Genomic DNA, 18880 nt, shown 5'->3' with positions numbered 1-18880 from the left:
TAGAGAGCGGCCTACTTGTCATGTGTGAGTTGCGGCGAAAATATCCGCCTCTCCTAACTTTGAAGTGTTTGCTAAATTTCATGTATCGTTAATCAGGAACTAAATTTATTCATTTATGTATTTAAATGTTTTTCATTTTCAACGAGGAGTTTTGTTAATTATTCTGCGCATATATTTATTTGGTTATATGAGGGTACATGTATGTGATCACAGCTTCAAAGTTGGGGGGGGGGCTTTTCTGAAAAATGTCTCCCTTGACCCCCTTGATAAGTTGACCAAATTAATCTTAAAATACCATAGCACAGAGTGTCGATCTAATTTTGATTTAGAGTGGACCTTTGCCGGCCAAAAATTAAAGGTCGGTCCTTTGTAACCCCTTACCTCCAAACCCTTCACATATCCCTTTTACATTTGATATATATGATGGTATATAGCATTACAATATCTCGCTGAAAACAGGAGGCCATGAACATGAACTTGAAAGTTTCTACAAATACAATGAGATCCACGCAAACGAAATTAGTTTTGCGATGTATTTAATTCATCTTTAGCTTCAAACAAGTACTACAAGATAATTGACTGATTCAAAGCAGGTGTAGGTCGTAGTCCGCAGTAATCTGTCTGACGGGAATTATGTGATGTGAAACCCAACGAATTCCGCACTATGAAAGCCTATAATTCCCAGTCATCTTTGTATGGCATCTCAGTCAATGGTTTTCACGTAACAGTTTTCATAAGACTCAAAGCTCGTGGTGTTGTTGTTCACAGATCTGACTACCGATACCTTAGTAGGCTACTGCCTTGTCGTAGACTAAGACCCACCAAGACTTACGAACAAGTCGACTTAAGAACAGTCTGTTGGGACAGAAGTTAGTCGTACCTCCGGAACCCTTTGTTATATACCAAATGAAGCCAACGTTTATCAGGAATTGCAGGATAACGGCCGGTTGCTGAAGAGTATTACAGTGTATAAACCAATCAGACCTTTTATTCAAATGTCATTTCTTTGTTATTTCTTAATAAGTAATTATTAAATTCTTAATCATTTCTTAATAATAATAAAAATGATAATAATAATAACTTATTGAGACTGTAACCCAGTGGGTTGAAGTTGTACATAAAATGATAAGAGCATTGTAATGGTAATAAAATTATTAATATTTGTATGAAACTTAATTAAAAGACTGCTTCTTGACCTCAAAACTGCTCTACAAGGGATAAAACAATATATCTTACTATTGGAAATTTAGAAGTGCATATGGAATAAAGGAGCATCGAAATCCTCCGGTCTTAAATTTTGGCACATTATATCATTATATCTATATATATATTGTTTGATCTTAAAAGACGATTCCAGGATTGCTCAATTAAAATGTGATTCAGTTCGTCAGAGGGTTCAGTTATTTGGTAAAAGAAAGATTCGTTTCTCTAAAGTTCTAATATTTTCCAGGTTCAGAGCTTCATCATAGCGTAACTCAGGGGAAATATTCTACAATGCACCACTTTGAACTTACTTGTTTTGGACCACTACTAGGCACTACTACATGTACATACTGTATGACCCACTAAACCACCGAATTTTGGTCTTAAAAAAGTCATCCATTTTTATCACCATTTTCACAAGTCTAAAAACAATAGTCTTTTTCCACCCCCCCCCCCCCCTTCATAGAGAAAAAGGTAAAAAGGAAAAAAAGATGACATTTGAGAGCAAGTTGCATCATGCAAGTTGTGCAAAAGTGCACGGTGGGCATCCCCCTTCCCCCAGCAAACTATTTGCAAACTTCTGAAAACGATGATAAAATGGATGAGCCTTTACGAACAATCTCACGGAACATAACCCAATTGTAACTCTCTGCCTCTAATGGATGACCCCTTACGAACAATCTCACGGAACATAACCCAATCGTAACTCTCTGCCTCTAATGGATGAGCCTTTACGAACAATCTCACGGAACATAACCCAATCGTAACTCTCTGCCTCTAATGGATGACCCCTTACGAACAATCTCACGGAACATAACCCAATCGTAACTCTCTGCCTCTAATGGATGAGCCTTTACAAACAAGCTCACGGAACATAACCCAATCGTAACTCTCTGCCTCTAATGGATGACCCCTTACGAACAATCTCACGGAACATAACCCAATCGTAACTCTCTGCCTCTATTGGATGAGCCTTTACGAACAATCTCACGGAACATAACCCAATCGTAACTCTCTGCCTCTAATGGATGACCCCTTACGAACAATCTCACGGAACATAACCCAATCGTAACTCTCTGCCTCTAATGGATGAGCCTTTACGAACAATCTCACGGAACATAACCCAATCATAACTCTCTGCCTCTAATGGATGACCCCTTACGAACTATCTCACGGAACATAATCCAATCGTGATTCTCTGCCTCTAATGGATGGCCCCTTACGAACAATCTCACGTAACATAACCCAATCGTAACTCTCTGCCTCTAATGGATGACCCCTTACGAACTATCTCACGGAACATAACCCAATCGTGATTCTCTGCCTCTTACGGATGAAACTTATTCGTAACTCTCTGCCTCTAATGGATGACCCCTTACGAACTATCTAACGGAACATAACCCAATCGTAACTCTCTGCCTCTAATGGATGACCCCTTACGAACAATCTCACGGAACATAATCGTAACTCTCGGCTTCCCTGTTTAGTTGTATACTAAATTGGCATAAAGCAACCGTGAGTCAAAGATTGCTGGATGTTTGTTGTGCCGATGGAAAGAACCGGTAGCCACCTTTAGGAGCGTTGTAAACCAATAAGACTTTGTATTGGAATGCAATCTTTATTTTAACTAAATTTTAAGGTTTACAACTCAGATTTTCTATGCTCTACCAATATATATATATATATATATATATATATATATTGTTTTGTTTTGTTTTGTTTTGTTTTGTTACAAATGAAGATGTTTTATTCCGTTTCTTAATATTAATATCCCGCTTTATCCCGGAGTGACACTAAATCGCTCCACTTTAATACCTTTTTTCGAGATGGGGCTTTATTTTAGAACTGTTCACTGGCGTTTTGTTTTTTATCATCATTACTTCATAATTTAACTTCTGAATTGACACGATGCTGCTCATTATAATATGGCTTCTGATCAAAACAACTTCACCAGAATCCCTGCAACTGTTGTGTGACGCACGCCGAGACGAACCCCCGCAGTTATCGCAAGATGTCGGGCAACCTTTCACGAGAAATGTGCAGTATTTAACTGAACTACAGCAGCAAGGTGTCAGTACTTCGAGCCGTAAAGTCTCTAGGGCTACCACCTTTCCAGTGAAAATGTTCGCGTGCTTGAAGATGTCGCTGATATTTCTCTGCTACTGTATCCTGCCCTATGACGGTGTTGTGGACAGCAGTCGGTTGAAGGCAGAGGACCGATCCTCTCTGGGCGGAGGAGAACACGGGTCATCCACGGGTGGCTCTAACCCGCCTGTTAACCGGTGGTTATATGGCAGCAAGATATCCATGACGTCCTGGTACTGCTTCATTATCCACTGTTCCACAGACTCATTGTGCTGTTTGTTTGACGACTGCTGCTATGACGTGACCCAGCACTGTGACAGTAGTCAGAACAGTAGGGTATTGGCCACTCCACCCCTGGGGCTGTCACCAGGGAATGGCAGTGGTCATATGTCAGAGGACAGCAGTCAGAACAGTAGTGTATTGGCTGCTCCACCCCTGGGGCTGTCACCAGGGAATGGTAGTGGTCATATGTCAGAGGACAGTAGTCAGAACAGTAGTGTATTGGCCGCTCCACCCCTGGGGCTGTCACCAGGGAATGGCAGTGGTCATATGTCAGAGGACAGCAGTCAGAACAGTAGTGTATTGGCTGCTCCACCCCTGGGGCTGTCACCAGGGAATGGCAGCGGTCATATGGCAAAGGACAGCTCTAGTCGGGACAAGGGTGGCGACATTTCACAGGTAGAGCATACTGTACAGCATGCTGGCCGTAATAATGCTAGTTTCATGACATGCACACCAATTCAGAAGATTGCTCTATCCACAGTTGGTCGTTTGTCAAGTTTTCCGAGAATTTCCAAGGCCTTCGTTAACCACGTGTACCCAGTATGGACGCTGGCTCGATGCCCGGACGCCTGGCGAAACAGCAACGTCAAGCAGAAATGTGTCAACAACACCAGGGCGGACTTTGAGACCTTCCTCCCCGTCACAGACGCCAATGGTGTGACGTACGCTAACAAGTTCTGTGCGCTGTGTCACGGGATCAGGGACAGCGTTCAGTGGCACGTGCAGGTGGAGTGCATGCTGACACCCGTGGAAGAGTTCCTGAATTGTACGTCGTGGCAATGCATCCTAGATATGATTCTCCATCGGTATGATTGCTTTGCGTTGTTAAAACCGAGCAGTCACCCTAAGCCGAGGTTCTGTTTCCCCCCGGTTAACGCTGATGACATGGAGCCCTGTTATTTTGAACTGGTCAACAATACGCTGCACGTGGCGTCCAGACTGCGTTCCTCTGACGTGCAGTCGTCTCTACGTGACACGTGTCTCTCTTACACAGCGGTGACACAGACAGGTGTTAAGCATAATATCCAGGTGTATAAGAACTACCATTGTATGCTGTGTTATACCGGGATAATGTATCAAAACGGTAGGTGGATGTTGTTACATTTATTACCATTGCATGCTGTGTTATACCGGGATAATGTACCAAAACGGTAGGTGGATGTTGTTATATTTATTACCATTGTATGCTGTGTTATACCGGGATAATGTACCAAAACGGTAGGTGGATGTTGTTATATTTATTACCATTGTATGCTGTGTTATACCGGGATAATGTATCAAAACGGTCAGTGGATGTTGTTATATTTATTACCATTGTATGCTGTGTTATATCGGGATAATGTACCAAAACGGTCAGTGGATGTTGTTATATTTATTACCATTGTATGCTGTGTTATACCGGGATAATGTACCAAAACGGTAGGTGGATGTTGTTATATTTATTACCATTGTATGCTGTGTTATACCGGGATAATGTACCAAAACGGTAGGTGGATGTTGTTATATTTATTACCATTGTATGCTGTGTTATACCGGGATAATTTACCAAAACGGTAGGTGGATGTTGTTATATTTATTACCATTGTATGCTGTGTTATACCGGGATAATGTACCAAAACGGTAGGTGGATGTTGTTATATTTATTACCATTGTATGCTGTGTTATACCGGGATAATGTATCAAAACGGTAGGTGGATGTTGTTATATTTATTACCATTGTATGCTGTGTTATACCGGGATAATTTACCAAAACGGTAGGTGGATGTTGTTATATTTATTACCATTGTATGCTGTGTTATACCGGGATAATGTACCAAAACGGTAGGTGGATGTTGTTATATATATTACCATTGTATGCTGTGTTATACCGGGATAATGTACCAAAACGGTAGGTGGACGTTGTAATCTCCATGTTTATGTACCAGTTCCTGGTGGCGCTCTGTGTCAGAGGACGCAAACACGTGGACCCGTATTCTTTGTTGTCAGATGTACTTGAGATACTTTTTATCACTCTAAAGTAGATTAAAAAAGATGGATACAATCTAAATTTAAATATTGTTTTAGATACGTTTTTATGGAGTTATGAGCCCCTGATTACATATTTTCATGAAACAAAGGCAGTATTTTGCTTTATCAACGATAAAATCTGAAATAAGGCTTTTAAGAAAAGTCGCTGACAGGGTTTTGGAAAAAAATTCTTGTCATTTAATAAGTGTTAAAATTGTGTTTGTGGGTGCTCAAGTAAAGGAGTAATTTGAGAAACCGATTTTTCAATTTTCACCCCAAAGTCGCAATAATGTCGCTACCCATAAGATGACATGTGTATGAAAGATAATTAGTTAAGACAGTGAACACTAAATATCTATCTGTTATCCAAAAGAATGTATGTAAGTCAGTTGTTAATGAGGTTTTGGCAAAGGCTTACAATATCCTTAAGTTTATGTAAAAGTTACATATGAAGGCAAATCTTTGCCACAAAACCCAACCAAATGGCACCACATACTGTAGTTTCAAATATTACAACTAAAGAACATTGTCCAGATAACGATTTTAGAACACATATTTCTTGTTCTCTTTCTTGTACATGTATCGTTGTCCAGTGGTGACTTTTAATGGCCGCTTTTGAATTTTAAGCTAAGTTACAAGAGAGATATCAAACCCTCTCCGCGTGTCGTAATTAAGTCATTTCGATGAGTTACGTTACTAAATATTTAAGACTTTCAATTGTTTTTGTAAAACGGTGGCCATGAAATAGGGGTTAATATCCTACTCAATTACCGGCCGACTGAAAGTAAAGAAAAATCAAATGAAAATCTGCAAGAACATTGCGATTGATGCCATTATAATTTGCGGTGGCCCACAAGTGCACTCCAAATTCCAAACGACACTCCCAATTCTAAACCTCACACCGAATACTTAAACTTCACTCTCAATTCTTAAACCTCACTCCGAATTCGTAAACCCCACTCCGAATTCGCAAACCTCACTCCGAATTCGCAAACCTCACTCCAAATTGAAAAAGCTCACTCCGAATTCGCAAACCTCACTCCGAATTCAAAAAGCTCACTCCGAATTCGCAAACCTCACTCCGAATTCAAAAAGCTCACTCCCAATTCCACTATGCCAATTCTCATCAAAGTTCTCTTCGTAAAGCTCACTTCCAATTCCACTTTGCCCATTCTCATCAAAGTTCTCTTCGAGAAATCTTATGAAACAGTAATTTGTCTGGGACAAATAATTTTTTTTAGCTGGGCGCTTCCAGTGAAAGGTTCGAGAGAGTTTTAGCAAACAGTGCGAATTGTGTTACATTTTGGTTTGCGTGATATATACCTTACGAAAATAAACCAACAGTTTACGTCACAAGGTCAATTGACTTCTCCAGCTATTTTCAGTATTTTTCACAATTACACACACACACATACACACACTCTCTCTCGCCTGGGACACAAATTGGGGGCAAGAAGCAATTTACAGGTTTACCATTATAAATAAAAGGACAAATTAAGTGACACTGCTCCCAATTTTCTCAACATAGGATTGATACTACTAATAATCCATACATGTCTGTAGGTGCAAAAATGCGCCAGCAGCACAACTAACACAATTCACATATAGGTCAGATGTAGTCACGTGACCTGCTAGCTTTACCATGCAATGTGAAGCAGACATTATGAACTTAAGAGACAGGCAGGTCCAGATTTTGAAAGTTATAGACAAGCAGGACCTATTAATAGGAGACAAGGGAGTCAATGGTAAGTTTATGTCTACACTTGGTTTACTGGATGTTAATGTTTTGCTGAATTCATGTTTTTGAGTTATTTAGTAGTGCGGGGTTCCCAAGTTTAGTAATTGTTAGAAGGTCAGTGAGTGTAAATGTATCCGTGGCAAGGAAGTTAAATTGTGTTTAATGTCCGTGTTATGTTTAAACCAAGAAACAATATGTTAATCTATAAGGTTGTATACGATTAATGTGGAAGATAGACAAGTGTGTATTAAGTGTTTGGTATTATCAAGCTGCCAAAGGCTATATAGTATAGTAACAGTTGAACTTAGTGCTGATGCAATAGTTATTGTGAATTGCAGTCATGTAGATATCATGCACGGGAAGAGGTTTCATGTACTTTATTTTAATGACAGTGTGGGTTCATGTATGTGTGTGTGTAGGTAAAACATGCATTCGTATTTAGTTAAAGGATGTCTTAAATGTCATGGTGCTATCTGCAGGCATGCAAACCTCAGCTAACAGATTGGTAGAGTGTGATAATAGAGAAGAGAGTATAATAAAGTTGTATGATAAGATATTGTGAACATTGAGGTATAGTACAGGTATTTTAACTGGTTTCTTACAGTTGTCATGAATTCATTTATTTATTTTGTTATTTGTTTCCTTTTAGTTTCACGGTTGATTTCAACCCGCCATGGTTGATTGGATGTTAGAAAGCAAGAATAAAGATTAGTTCAACCCGTCAACATTCCCGTCTTGTTGCCTGTCTCTACAATGTCAGGAGTGGATCCAGGATTATTTGAAGGGGGATCTGTTTTTTTTTTTTTTGGAATGACAGGCTGCACATGCAGAGCTGCCCCCCCCCCCCCCCCTTATAGGGCGAACAGTGCTATTTGGTACGTTTTAGAACTATTATTCAAAATTCTAATTTTAACATTGGTGTGATTTTTTTTTACAGAATTCAAAAGGGGGGTCAAGACCCCCCTAACACGCCTCCCCCCCCCCCCCCATCCACCACTGCATGTTATTCATTCGAAATCGATTAATAAAGTGTAATTAATCTGATTAATTTCAATTATTAGATTATCTATGATCTTAGATGAATATTTCAGCTGCAAAAGAGTGAGGGGCTACTAATTACTATTATCAAGTATACTCGGTTATATAACAGGTAAATAATATAAGCCAATGTCGACACCCTGAAACATGTTATCTGTATTAAACATTCATTTCAAAATAATCATGTGAAAATGCTTGAAGTTGTAAATAATAAATAACGCACGTTTATTTACATACATGTAGTGCATAAATCTGTTCCTTCCAACGCTGTTTCAACTCGTAATTCTGTTCTCATATTCATAATACATGTATAATTCCTTAAACTACACACAAGAAAACACGTAAACATAATATATTTTAATTGTGACTTGCTGTTAAGTACATGTATGTTTATCCCTATTTTCTTCATTTCTTCTATTTCCTTGAGCTTAAAAGGGTCATACGTCTACGTCATCATTTTGTGCATGGGAATACAGAGCACCAAGTAGTATGAAAAATAACTAGTTTTCACACGAAGCCCTCTATTGGCAAAATCCCCTAGCCCATCTTAGAATATTACTTCCGACTTTATACGGCAGTGAACGGGGTTAAAATATGAATTCGGAGTAAGGTTTACGAATTCGGAGTGAGCTTTTTCAATTCGGAGTGGGGTTTACGAATTCGGAGTGAGGTTTGCGAATTCGGAGTGAGCTTTTTCAATTCGGAGTGAGGTTTACGAATTCGGAGTGAGGTTTGCGAATTCGGAGTGAGCTTTTTCAATTTGGAGTGAGGTTTACGAATTCGGAGTGAGGTTTGCGAATTCGGAGTGGGGTTTAAGAATTGAGAGTGAAGTTTAAGTATTCGGTGTGAGGTTTAGAATTGGGAGTGTCGTTTGGAATTTGGAGTGCACTTGTGGGCCACCGTAATAATTCTACCTATGGATCGAACAAACGAGAACGACAATTCCCCCAAGTTTTAGACCCCATTCCCAGAGATAAGATCGATCCGACTAGATCGACCTAATTCCCTGGGGGTTCACGCTAAATAGCTGTCAGCCGAGCGTGAATGACAGTTAATTACCCCCTTACAGCTTGTAGTAGGCGGGACGGACATTTAAGCCGGATTATCTGAAAGTAATCTAGTGAGACTTCCCACGGGAATAGATCGATCTAAAATCTATGGGAATGCGCCCTTAGTTCTTTACTTAGGATCACAACTTTATTTCAGGATCATACTCGTCACTTATCAAGAAGTACACACCCCCAAGTTTTAGTTCTTTACTAAGGATCACAACTTTATTTCAGGATCATACCCGTCACTTATCAAGAAGTACACACCCCCAAGTTTTAGTTCTTTACTAAGGATCACAACTTTATTTCAGGATCATACTCGTCACTTATCAAGAAGTACACACCCCCAAGTTTTAGTTCTTTACTGAGGACCAGGGACGACAGCGATGAGGCAAGCTTGGTCAAGGTGAGTATAGGCACAGCGCATGCGTGAACGTCGCCAAGCCGTCTGGTGTATGCTAGCCTACGTGACGCCACTGTAAAAGTGAAATTTCTTGCGTTCGCTGTCTGACCCGTTAATGCGCCAAGAATTAGAATTCAAGGACACTTACATATAACATATATTTATTAACAAATATGATTTGATGAAAACGTACTTTTCTCGGGTTTTAGGCGAGCCAGCCCTGCCCAGTAGGCTACATGTCAATTGGTGAAGTGTGCAGTCCTATCTTACACGCTTTCGAGCACGTGTCCTATCAAGTGGAGTTTATCTTCGCACCTGATGGTTGGAACCTTACTGAACGCCTAGTCTATTACATTTGTGACAATATTGATATCAGTATAAGGCACATACCTTTAGCTTCGAAGGTTTCTCTGATGGGTCATCACGACTGCAGAGTGCAGATGGCAGAAGAAGGATCGGCTCTCAGTATCGTGTATGTGGCAAGGATTTCCAAGAATTCCCCCAGCGTCTCCTACATCGAGGGTTGGAAACAGATAGTATGTCTGCTGCCATCCATAGATAGGTTTCTGGGGAAGCGTGCCATCAAGCTGGCTGAGGGAGATCTGCGGCTGGTCGCAAGACCACGTGCTGCCGACATGTGTGGCAATGGCGGCAATAAGACTCGGTCCACTGAAGTCCTAGACGGCGCCACACCCACCAAGACCGCGTCCTCTTCTGTGTCTCCGGCTCTCCACATTTATATCACACTTTACCCCCAGGTTGTGTTCTTGTCTTTAAGCTTTACCGTCATGTGAGTAAAATACAGGGTAGAAACCCACCGAATACCGAACTGAGCAAAAACGGGGTATGATACGTATAAAACCGAACTGAGCGAAAACGGGGTATGATACGTATATACCGAACTGAGCGAAAACGGGGTATGATACGTATAATACCGAACTGAGCAAAAACGGGGTATGATACTGTAGAACAGTTTCATTAGCTATGTTATTATAATAGACTTGTGAAGATTCTTTTGTCTATAGCTATTTATATTAGTTTGATCTTACCATCCAATATTTCATCTGCTTGCAGTCAGATTTCATCAGGGAATGAGGTTGTGACAGGTATGACAACCTGTCACCCCCTCTGGTGTGCTATTTGGTCAGATCCCCCCCCTTGCCTGCCCCTACCTTAGGAGTGGTAGGTAGAGGTTGGGGAGCTACCCAACCTCTACCTACCACTCCTAAGGGAGGGGCAGGCAAGGGGGGGGGGATCTGACCAAATAGCACACCAGAGGGGGTGACAGGTTGTCATACCTGTCACAACCTCATTCCCTGATGAAATCTGACTGCAAGCAGATGAAATATTGGATGGTAAGATCAAACTAATATAAATAGCTATAGACAAAAGAATCTTCACAAGGGGTATGATACGTATAATACCGAACTGAGCAAAAACGGGGTATGATACGTATAATACTGTAACGTTGTAAGGTAAATGACTTACACTTTCACTAATTGCAAGTAATAATTAAAGACGATTCAAACGAGTAGAAGGTTAAGGAGTTATTGAGTGTAAGTTTAATTTCTCTAAGAGTCAACAAGTGTACTTTTTTTTCGTGGTAGGAAAAAAGGAACATTTTTAAGTCACATATACTTCGATTTGACAGGTTAATTTCTCAATATATTTGCAAATTTCGGACACGTGTAAAACACATGCAAACTAAGGATGGATATGGTCCAAGCATAAGCAATTCATATGATATTTTAAATATTATAAACTGCAAACAAGTGTCTTAGAAATTACCAAAAAAAAAAGGAAATGTTGAATGGTGGTTTGCAACACGAGAGTGGAAAATTCCTTGTATAATCACGCAAAGACAATGGAAAGAAAAGTAAATGCATGATCCGAACTGTGAAATTCCGCATAAATACTTGTGAATTTGTATGAAAAAGAAAGTCGATGAATAAACGTTCGAAAGCTCCAGACCGTCGTTATTTGCCGCTATAACAATACGTACGTATTGGAACTGAGTCTGTGAACTGTAGACACCCACCATACTTTGTAGCCGTGCAAACTGAATTCTCATATTACATATGGTTGCCGACTTCCACGAAAATTCTTGGGTTGGCACTTTATTTTTACGTTTTCGGTTAGGACTCCACTGAATTCGTCACCGGTCAGATAGAGGAAATCAAGGTCAGATAGAGGAAATCAAGGTCAGATAGATGAAATAAACCCAAACGAAACCTAACCAGTGCCGCGTTTTGCCGATATAAATGGGGTCTCTTATGGCTGTGTGGTCAAAAGTCATCTCTGTCAGTTCACTGAATTTTAATTTGTATAATCACGAAGAACGATGTTTGCAACGCTTTATGAGATGAAACGTGTTTAAAAAAGCATATTTTGATTTAAATGCAACAGTTTACCTGTGACAGATCCATTGTTGACATAAGAGAATCTTAACATCTGAATATTTGCGTGCTTGATTGAATTTATTAGCAGTTTAATTACAATACAGAAATAAGATGGCATCCCGCGTGCAATATAAAGCTTACATTTACTATAGTTTTTGTGTAGCACTTTTACGCCAGAGTTGCCCTTGTAAAGTACGTTGATGCAAATAAGCTGCTGTGGTTTTAAGTTTTTTGTTTTTAGAGTATAGGCCTATTAGATGACATGCAAAAGCTTTGACAATATTTATGCCTCCACGCCTATATTAAATATTTGATGTCAAAATGTTATCAAACCTGGATTTTAAAGATTGCAGGATGTCACAAATTAGCTGCAAGTTTTCATGCCTTAGATGATAGTCCACTTAAATATTTTTAAGTCCAAACGTATCTTTGTTTTCTTGTTCTTAAATTTGTCTTTATTCTGAGCAGGCCGAAATTCATTTGCTTGATTCTGAATTGCCAGCGCCGTGAAAAATGTTTTTAACCCATAATGCCACTAACAAGGTTTCATTGAAAGCTGCTCTAAAATAACCTCTAAATTAACTAATTAACTTAACATATATTCAAAGCAAAGCATCTTTTCAGGAAGACCTTATAAAGAAAACAAAAGAAATATATAGATAAATTTCCCAAAAGTTATTTAAAGAGTTTGGATAGGCTGTTGTAGTAACTGGTATGTTAACAATTTGAAAAGTTCATTTCATGGAGATTTTAAGTTTAGGTAGTAAGACAGGTAGTGTGAAGCATAACATTGTTGTTGTCCGTAGACGGGAGTCCCTTCACTGTGTCCTTCTCTGCAAACTGGACGATGTAATAGTTGATGTCGTCAACAAGGCTTGTCGACGGGACGCTATGAAACCCAGCGTCGCGTAAAACCTGCAACAAGCCCGCGGCTGCACCGGCGACGAGAGGGGACGCCATTGACGTCCCACTTTTCTCGGTCCAACCGTTGCTGTTTGCGTAGTTGGCGGCTCTTATTTTCCTCCCAGGAGCGTAAATATCGACGCATGATCCGATGTTACTGAACGAAGCCACGTAATCATCTATCTGGGTGGCGCCAACTGTGAGGGCTCCGCTTACGCTTGCAGGGGATTTATCACACGCATCAGCCTGGCCGTCATTTCCAGCGCTGACTACCACTGGAATACCTGCATCTAATACAGCGTACACGGCGTCATTAAAAGAAGAAGAGTACGGACCACCCAGTGACATGTTAATGACTGAGAGACGCTTGTTCTGTTGAACCCGTGACTTTATCCAGTTCAGTCCTGCCAGGATGTCCGAAGTTGAACACCCCGTCGTGCAGCATACCTTGACGGGGATAAGGGTGACCTCCTTGGCTGCTCCATAGGTGGCGCCTCCTAAGGTACTTGCCACGTGGGTACCATGACCTTGGGAGTCTCTGCTGTTAGAAAAACGACTCGCGTGCCAACCTGGAATAAGAACACACAGCCAGATCTTTGATTAGCATTGGCCTCCTGATTTTTGTCTTGTGTTTACTTACCCCCCACCCCCCCTCTCTCTCTCTCTCTCACACACACACACACCTCCCGTCTCTCTCTCTCTCTCACTCTCTCTGTCTCTCTTTCTCTCTCTCTCTCTCTCTCTCACACACACACACACACATATACACACACCCCGTCTCTCTCTCTCTCTCTCTCTCTCGCTCTCTCTCTCTCTCTCACACACACACACACCTCCCGTCTCTCTCTCTCTCACTCTCTCTGTCTCTCTTTCTCTCTCTCACACACACACACACAAATATACACACACCCCGTCTCTCTCTCTCTCTCTCTCTCTCTCTCTCTAACACACACACACACACACACACACACACAAGCATTCCCCTCTACCTCTCTATCTCTCTCTTCTGTTATTTAAGTTAAATTCAACTTACCTGGCAGAACTCTTCCTCCGAAGTCACTGTGACCAGGGTTAATTCCCGTGTCAACGACGTAGGCGTCTATATCAGAGCCGAGAGCCCAGGTGGCAAAACGGTCATCATCCTCATAGTGGTCTATTCTGTCTAAATTCTGCATAAAAAAGTACGGAATTCATATCAAAATACATCTTTCTTTTCTTGGTGGATATCAGTGATGTTGTTTCTTATATAATAACAGGGTAAAATCAGTTGTACTCAAAAGAGAGACTGTATGCCGTATGCAGTATATAGTGTCCTAAAACACACAAACACACACAAAGAAACTCAAAACATACACATACACATGTGATGATATTTACCCATGTTTCATCAGCCGGGAAATACCCTTCACAATGACTTAGATCTACCGACATTTCCTTAGCTTGTTCGATTTCTTCAATATCGCCAGTAAGTTGGCGAAGCAATTGAAGGTCACTAGAAACAAAAATGATGTACTTCAGTAATAATGATAATTAAATTTCAGATATCAGGACAAAATGTGCATATTTCAAATAAATTTGTTTGGGATTTCTCCCCAAAATATTAGCATCAAGTAAAGTTGAACTGTGATATCTGAAATATCATAAAAAGATGAAGAAAATATCATTAATATTGTAAGAAAAATAAGAAAATAATCAAATAACGAATATTATACCAAATCAAATGGTCACGTAAGTCTGAACCAGTGTTCTCCATGGAAAAGGAGAGAGTTGACGAAAATCATACCTAGCATTTATATCCCTAAGAATGACGTAGCTGCTTTTTCTGTTGAACTTCACTCTTTCTTTGGAACCTTTTCCTTTCAGGATGCGACGAACTGTGAGGGGAATATGATTTAAAACTGTACATTGTAAGTGTAAAACGGGCAGGTAGAATATATTGATTATGAAATAAGATATTTTATAACCTAATCTCGATATTTAAAACGACAAAAGACTTAAAAGTACGGTTAACTGCATCTTATAGCAGACACATCTGCATACAGATTATAACTGATTTTATACTATCTTGTAATCTGTTCTTATATCGTTTTGAAAGTAATCTATTAAGTAATTCATTTTCTTTTTGGTTTAAAAAATCTTATGTACCCTATAAATCGCGAGTAAAACAGGTATGCCTTTTAGTAAAGACTATGTAACTAGTTTTGGCACCAAATTGTAAATTTCTCTTTTGTGCTACATGTATTCTGACAGATAAACACAAAACGCCATCAAATACCATATATTACAGGTTTGTATAGGAATAATGTATCTGCAACCGGACTAAAGGAAGGTTCTTTCCTGTCGCTTATCATCTTTACTCAAATTTTAGAATTCTTGGATTTCTGAATATTTTAGCACATTACGCTGCCAGTCTTCGGGTGCATGTCAATTGCCAAGGTTTTGTCTTTGCTCGTGGGGCGCGTTATAAACCAGATGATCCGCGGACCTACATGTGAGAGAATCAAATATGACGCGAACCACTTGAAAGCGTGTCGAGATTTAATTGGTCTGCCACTGCCGGGACAGCGCGAGGGGGAAGCGGGAATCCATTGTGAAGAGCGCGTAATATTCGATCCACGGACTAGTTGGTCCTGGGATCAACTGGTTCTGAATACGCTCATTGAGGTACATGCAAGGTAGATGTATGTGGGGCGTTCTGCTCCTTAAAGATAGTTGTTTACTACTAAGCATAAGTGCGGAAATGAAACTAAATTGTACGGAATAGAATTTTGCAACAATTTAAAGCGGTGCACCTACTTCTTCCGTACTTGCCACCAGGCAGAAGGCGGGCAATGTATTCATTGGGAACAGCCGTACCATCCGTGGGGGTGATCAGAGGCACTGAAAATAGAACTGCAAAGTGATAACAACAACTTTGATAAACAGATGCTATCAAATATCATCGATTTGCCAAATGGACACTATTTGAGTGGTTTAAGAAACAAGTATTAAGAAACGTAACAGGGACTATAAGCCCGCTACGTACCTAAACCTTCCTCCTCAGAGATGTCTATCAGGCCTTTTGCCTTCATCATCTTTTTCATTTCTGCGGGGTTTTCCCTTTTCATGTTCTTTAGTCTTCCGTTCTGGGGAATTTTTTCCTTCTTTAACCTCAGTCCGGGTGGTGTCTCCTCGCTCTCACTGGCATACACCTGCTCTAACGCGAGAAGCATAAAAAGCGACCAGGCAAAAAGCAAAAATTTCATAATTGTGGTTCTTCCCCTAAATTGGTCGTTTAACGATTGTCGGCTGTACAGAGTTTAACTACCTTCACAAATCGAGAACCGTTGGTCACTTCTTTTACCAAAGCAAACTCGAGATTCGACCGAGTCCGTTAAGTGAAAAGGCTTGGGAAAATGTGACTTAAATACATTTTTTAAATGTCACCTTGTTAAATAAAACAGGTCGAGATGTTTGGTTTCGGTCCATTAAATGGCGCAAGGCAAGGCAAGGCAAGGCCTTAAACACGAAAGCTTGCAGCTGTTCACAGAGTTGAATATTTTAATAGACAAGGAAGAGGATTTTGGTATCAAAATAAAATCCATTAAGCACACATTCCCAATATTAATAATAATAATAAAAATAATTGATTCTCATACCTTATCACCGGTATATAAAATCCACTCGCTGAGGCAAGGCAGTATATATGGGTTTAAAGAGCACTCTTAGAAACAAGCTGTCTAAAATGCAGCTGTGCAATGCGATCAGCGTTGAATGCACTTCATACATATATATGTCATAGAAACACTGTAACTTTCGGAATTACATGTATTATACAAAGCCAATCAATTTTAACTCTCCTTATTGATTATGAATTTTAGCCTTATTGAAAAATTAGATTAAAGATAGTTAGCATTTACTCAGGATAATTCTGTGGAAGATTGGGTAAGTAATGTGGCTTTCGGTTGAACACATGAGCTATTTCATTGTTTCTTACTGCTTATTTTGCTGTGGTGCCGCTAGAAGAATACTATATCAGTCTCATTTAAGTGCTCTTTTGTCGAATCCATAATTGGTTTCAAGTTTTATGTATAATGTGTGGGTGTGTATATGTATTTGTATTAGTGTGTGTTGTGCGTGGTTGTATAGGTCTACGTAAGAACACCAGATATATAGTTAGCTGGCTGTAGTATCGTTCGTTTGGTTCTTAGCTGTTTTATCATATTCGTTGTTTTAGTGCCTAGGGACAAAGACAAACCAAGTAAAATGTTCCCGAGAATGGACGCAAACGAGAAAAGGCGAAGGGCATCCACATATACTAACACAGCCCAATTATTTAAAGTTGCTTAGTCAGGAAGGTACATGTAGACGACTAAGAACATATTCCCTATAGCGTCACACTCAGAATGGAAATTTTAGCTAAGACCTGCGTCGGGAAGCCAAACAGCGGAATGCATTCTGCTCAAACTTGTATTTGTATCCTGCATTGAAAAACCATTAACTGTGTGTGTGAGTGTGTGTTTGTTCGAAAATAGTAAAACAAAGACTGCTGCATCCAACATGATGAACCTAAGTCGCATTCAATTGATTGCCCGCATTTTACAAGTTACATTTTTATAATTTCTATGGCACTGATTTACTTTCATCCACTATTAAACCAATTATATTATCAGTGGATTTCACCTGAATCCACCCTTAAACCAATTATAAAATTAGTGGATTTCACCTGAATCCACCATTAAACCAATTAAAATATCAGTGCATTTCACCTGAATCCACCATTAAACCAATTAAAATATCAGTGGATTTCACCTGAATCCACCATTAAACCAATTAAAATATCAGTGGATTTCACCTGGATCCACCATTAAACCAATTAAAATATCAGTGGATTTCACCTGGATCACCAGGTGCAAACGTTACAAAGTGTACACGTATAATTTAAATGACTTTCGTTGACAATCATTCCATCGCGTGCCTCTTAGGTGTCTCAGTTCGAGGCTACCGGAGATATTCATATTTAAAAACAATCTGCTGAATGCTATCGCGTACAAAAAACCATCAAAAAGAGTTTAAACATACGGAGATATACACCGATTTTAAAATGCCGGTGTAAAAATAACTGATGTCCGGCAGGAATATACCAGTACCACTGGCTAAGGTCAGGGTACAATGTATGACAGAATATCCTTGAATACGCATGTCCATGGAACATGTTTTAACAGAGCTCCTTGCTGACTTATGTATGCATAATACCAGTATATCACTTTCACATTGGGTTAACAAATAGCAAAAGCAAACCAATGATGCATTTTGAGTTAAAAAGAATGGCACTTTATCACTTTTCCTTATTCATAGTTTTATGAACTATCCGGTAACAAGATACCAGCAAGCTAAGAAAAGAAAACAAATGAGCTTTGAGTACATCGTGCGCTTTAGGAAAATTCCATCTGTTGTGTAATAATATACCATTCGAGATCAAACGTAGGTTGTCAATTCAAATTAAAATTTTAGTCCATCGAACTGATAGAAAGCGTAGTTAGTCTTTGAGTGCAAGTATGATTTTCTTTAGTGTCAAAAGGGGACAATGGCAAATCACACGAGGGCTTTTTTACAGTTGGTTAATTTTACAATAAAAAAGACCCTTTGTGATGTGGATTAAGGCTGCAAAGTGGGCTTTTTGCACCATCCAAATATGATGCAATGGAAATAATAATTTTAATTCTTTAGTTTTAGGAGACAAATAGAGATGTCGAATATGTAAATGACAAAGTAGATTAGAAAATAAGTAAAC

The 18880-nt window shown here is 39.6% G+C and overlaps 2 protein-coding genes and 2 long non-coding RNA genes across 4 annotated transcripts; 2 read left to right on the top strand and 2 right to left on the bottom strand.

Annotated features, from left to right (window-relative positions):
• The first annotated feature begins 7137 nt into the window (after positions 1-7137).
• LOC147761995 (uncharacterized) lies at positions 7138-8040 on the top strand. Its single transcript, XR_015334411.1, has 2 exons — positions 7138-7322; positions 7965-8040. It is a non-coding gene; the product is annotated as an uncharacterized LOC147761995 (long non-coding RNA).
• Positions 8041-9010: 970 nt separating this feature from the next.
• Positions 9011-10762, top strand: LOC147761994 (uncharacterized). The gene is made up of 2 exons (XM_087013677.1): positions 9011-9808; positions 10015-10762. Exon 2 carries the CDS (start codon positions 10042-10044, stop codon positions 10597-10599), a length of 558 nt encoding a protein of 185 aa, XP_086869803.1. The 5' UTR covers positions 9011-9808; positions 10015-10041; the 3' UTR covers positions 10600-10762.
• A 1507-nt stretch (positions 10763-12269) lies between these two features.
• Positions 12270-14310, bottom strand: LOC106154694 (uncharacterized). The gene is made up of 2 exons (XM_087013636.1): positions 14141-14310; positions 12270-13676 (listed from the first exon to the last, which is right to left on the bottom strand). The coding sequence occupies exons 1-2, from the start codon at positions 14280-14282 to the stop codon at positions 12961-12963; spliced, it is 858 nt and encodes a 285-aa protein (XP_086869762.1). The 5' UTR covers positions 14283-14310; the 3' UTR covers positions 12270-12960.
• Positions 14311-14484: 174 nt separating this feature from the next.
• LOC106154701 (uncharacterized) lies at positions 14485-16493 on the bottom strand. The gene is made up of 3 exons (XR_015334407.1): positions 15904-16493; positions 14891-14981; positions 14485-14599 (listed from the first exon to the last, which is right to left on the bottom strand). It is a non-coding gene; the product is annotated as an uncharacterized LOC106154701 (long non-coding RNA).
• Positions 16494-18880: the final 2387 nt, after the last annotated feature.

This window comes from Lingula anatina, chromosome 5 (genome assembly GCF_051362555.1).
Source record: "Lingula anatina isolate TDL-2025a chromosome 5, LinAna3.0, whole genome shotgun sequence".
NCBI lineage: Eukaryota > Metazoa > Brachiopoda > Lingulata > Lingulida > Lingulidae > Lingula > Lingula anatina.
Note: the sequence above shows the minus strand (reverse complement) of the source record. Positions and strands in the feature narration are given on the sequence as shown.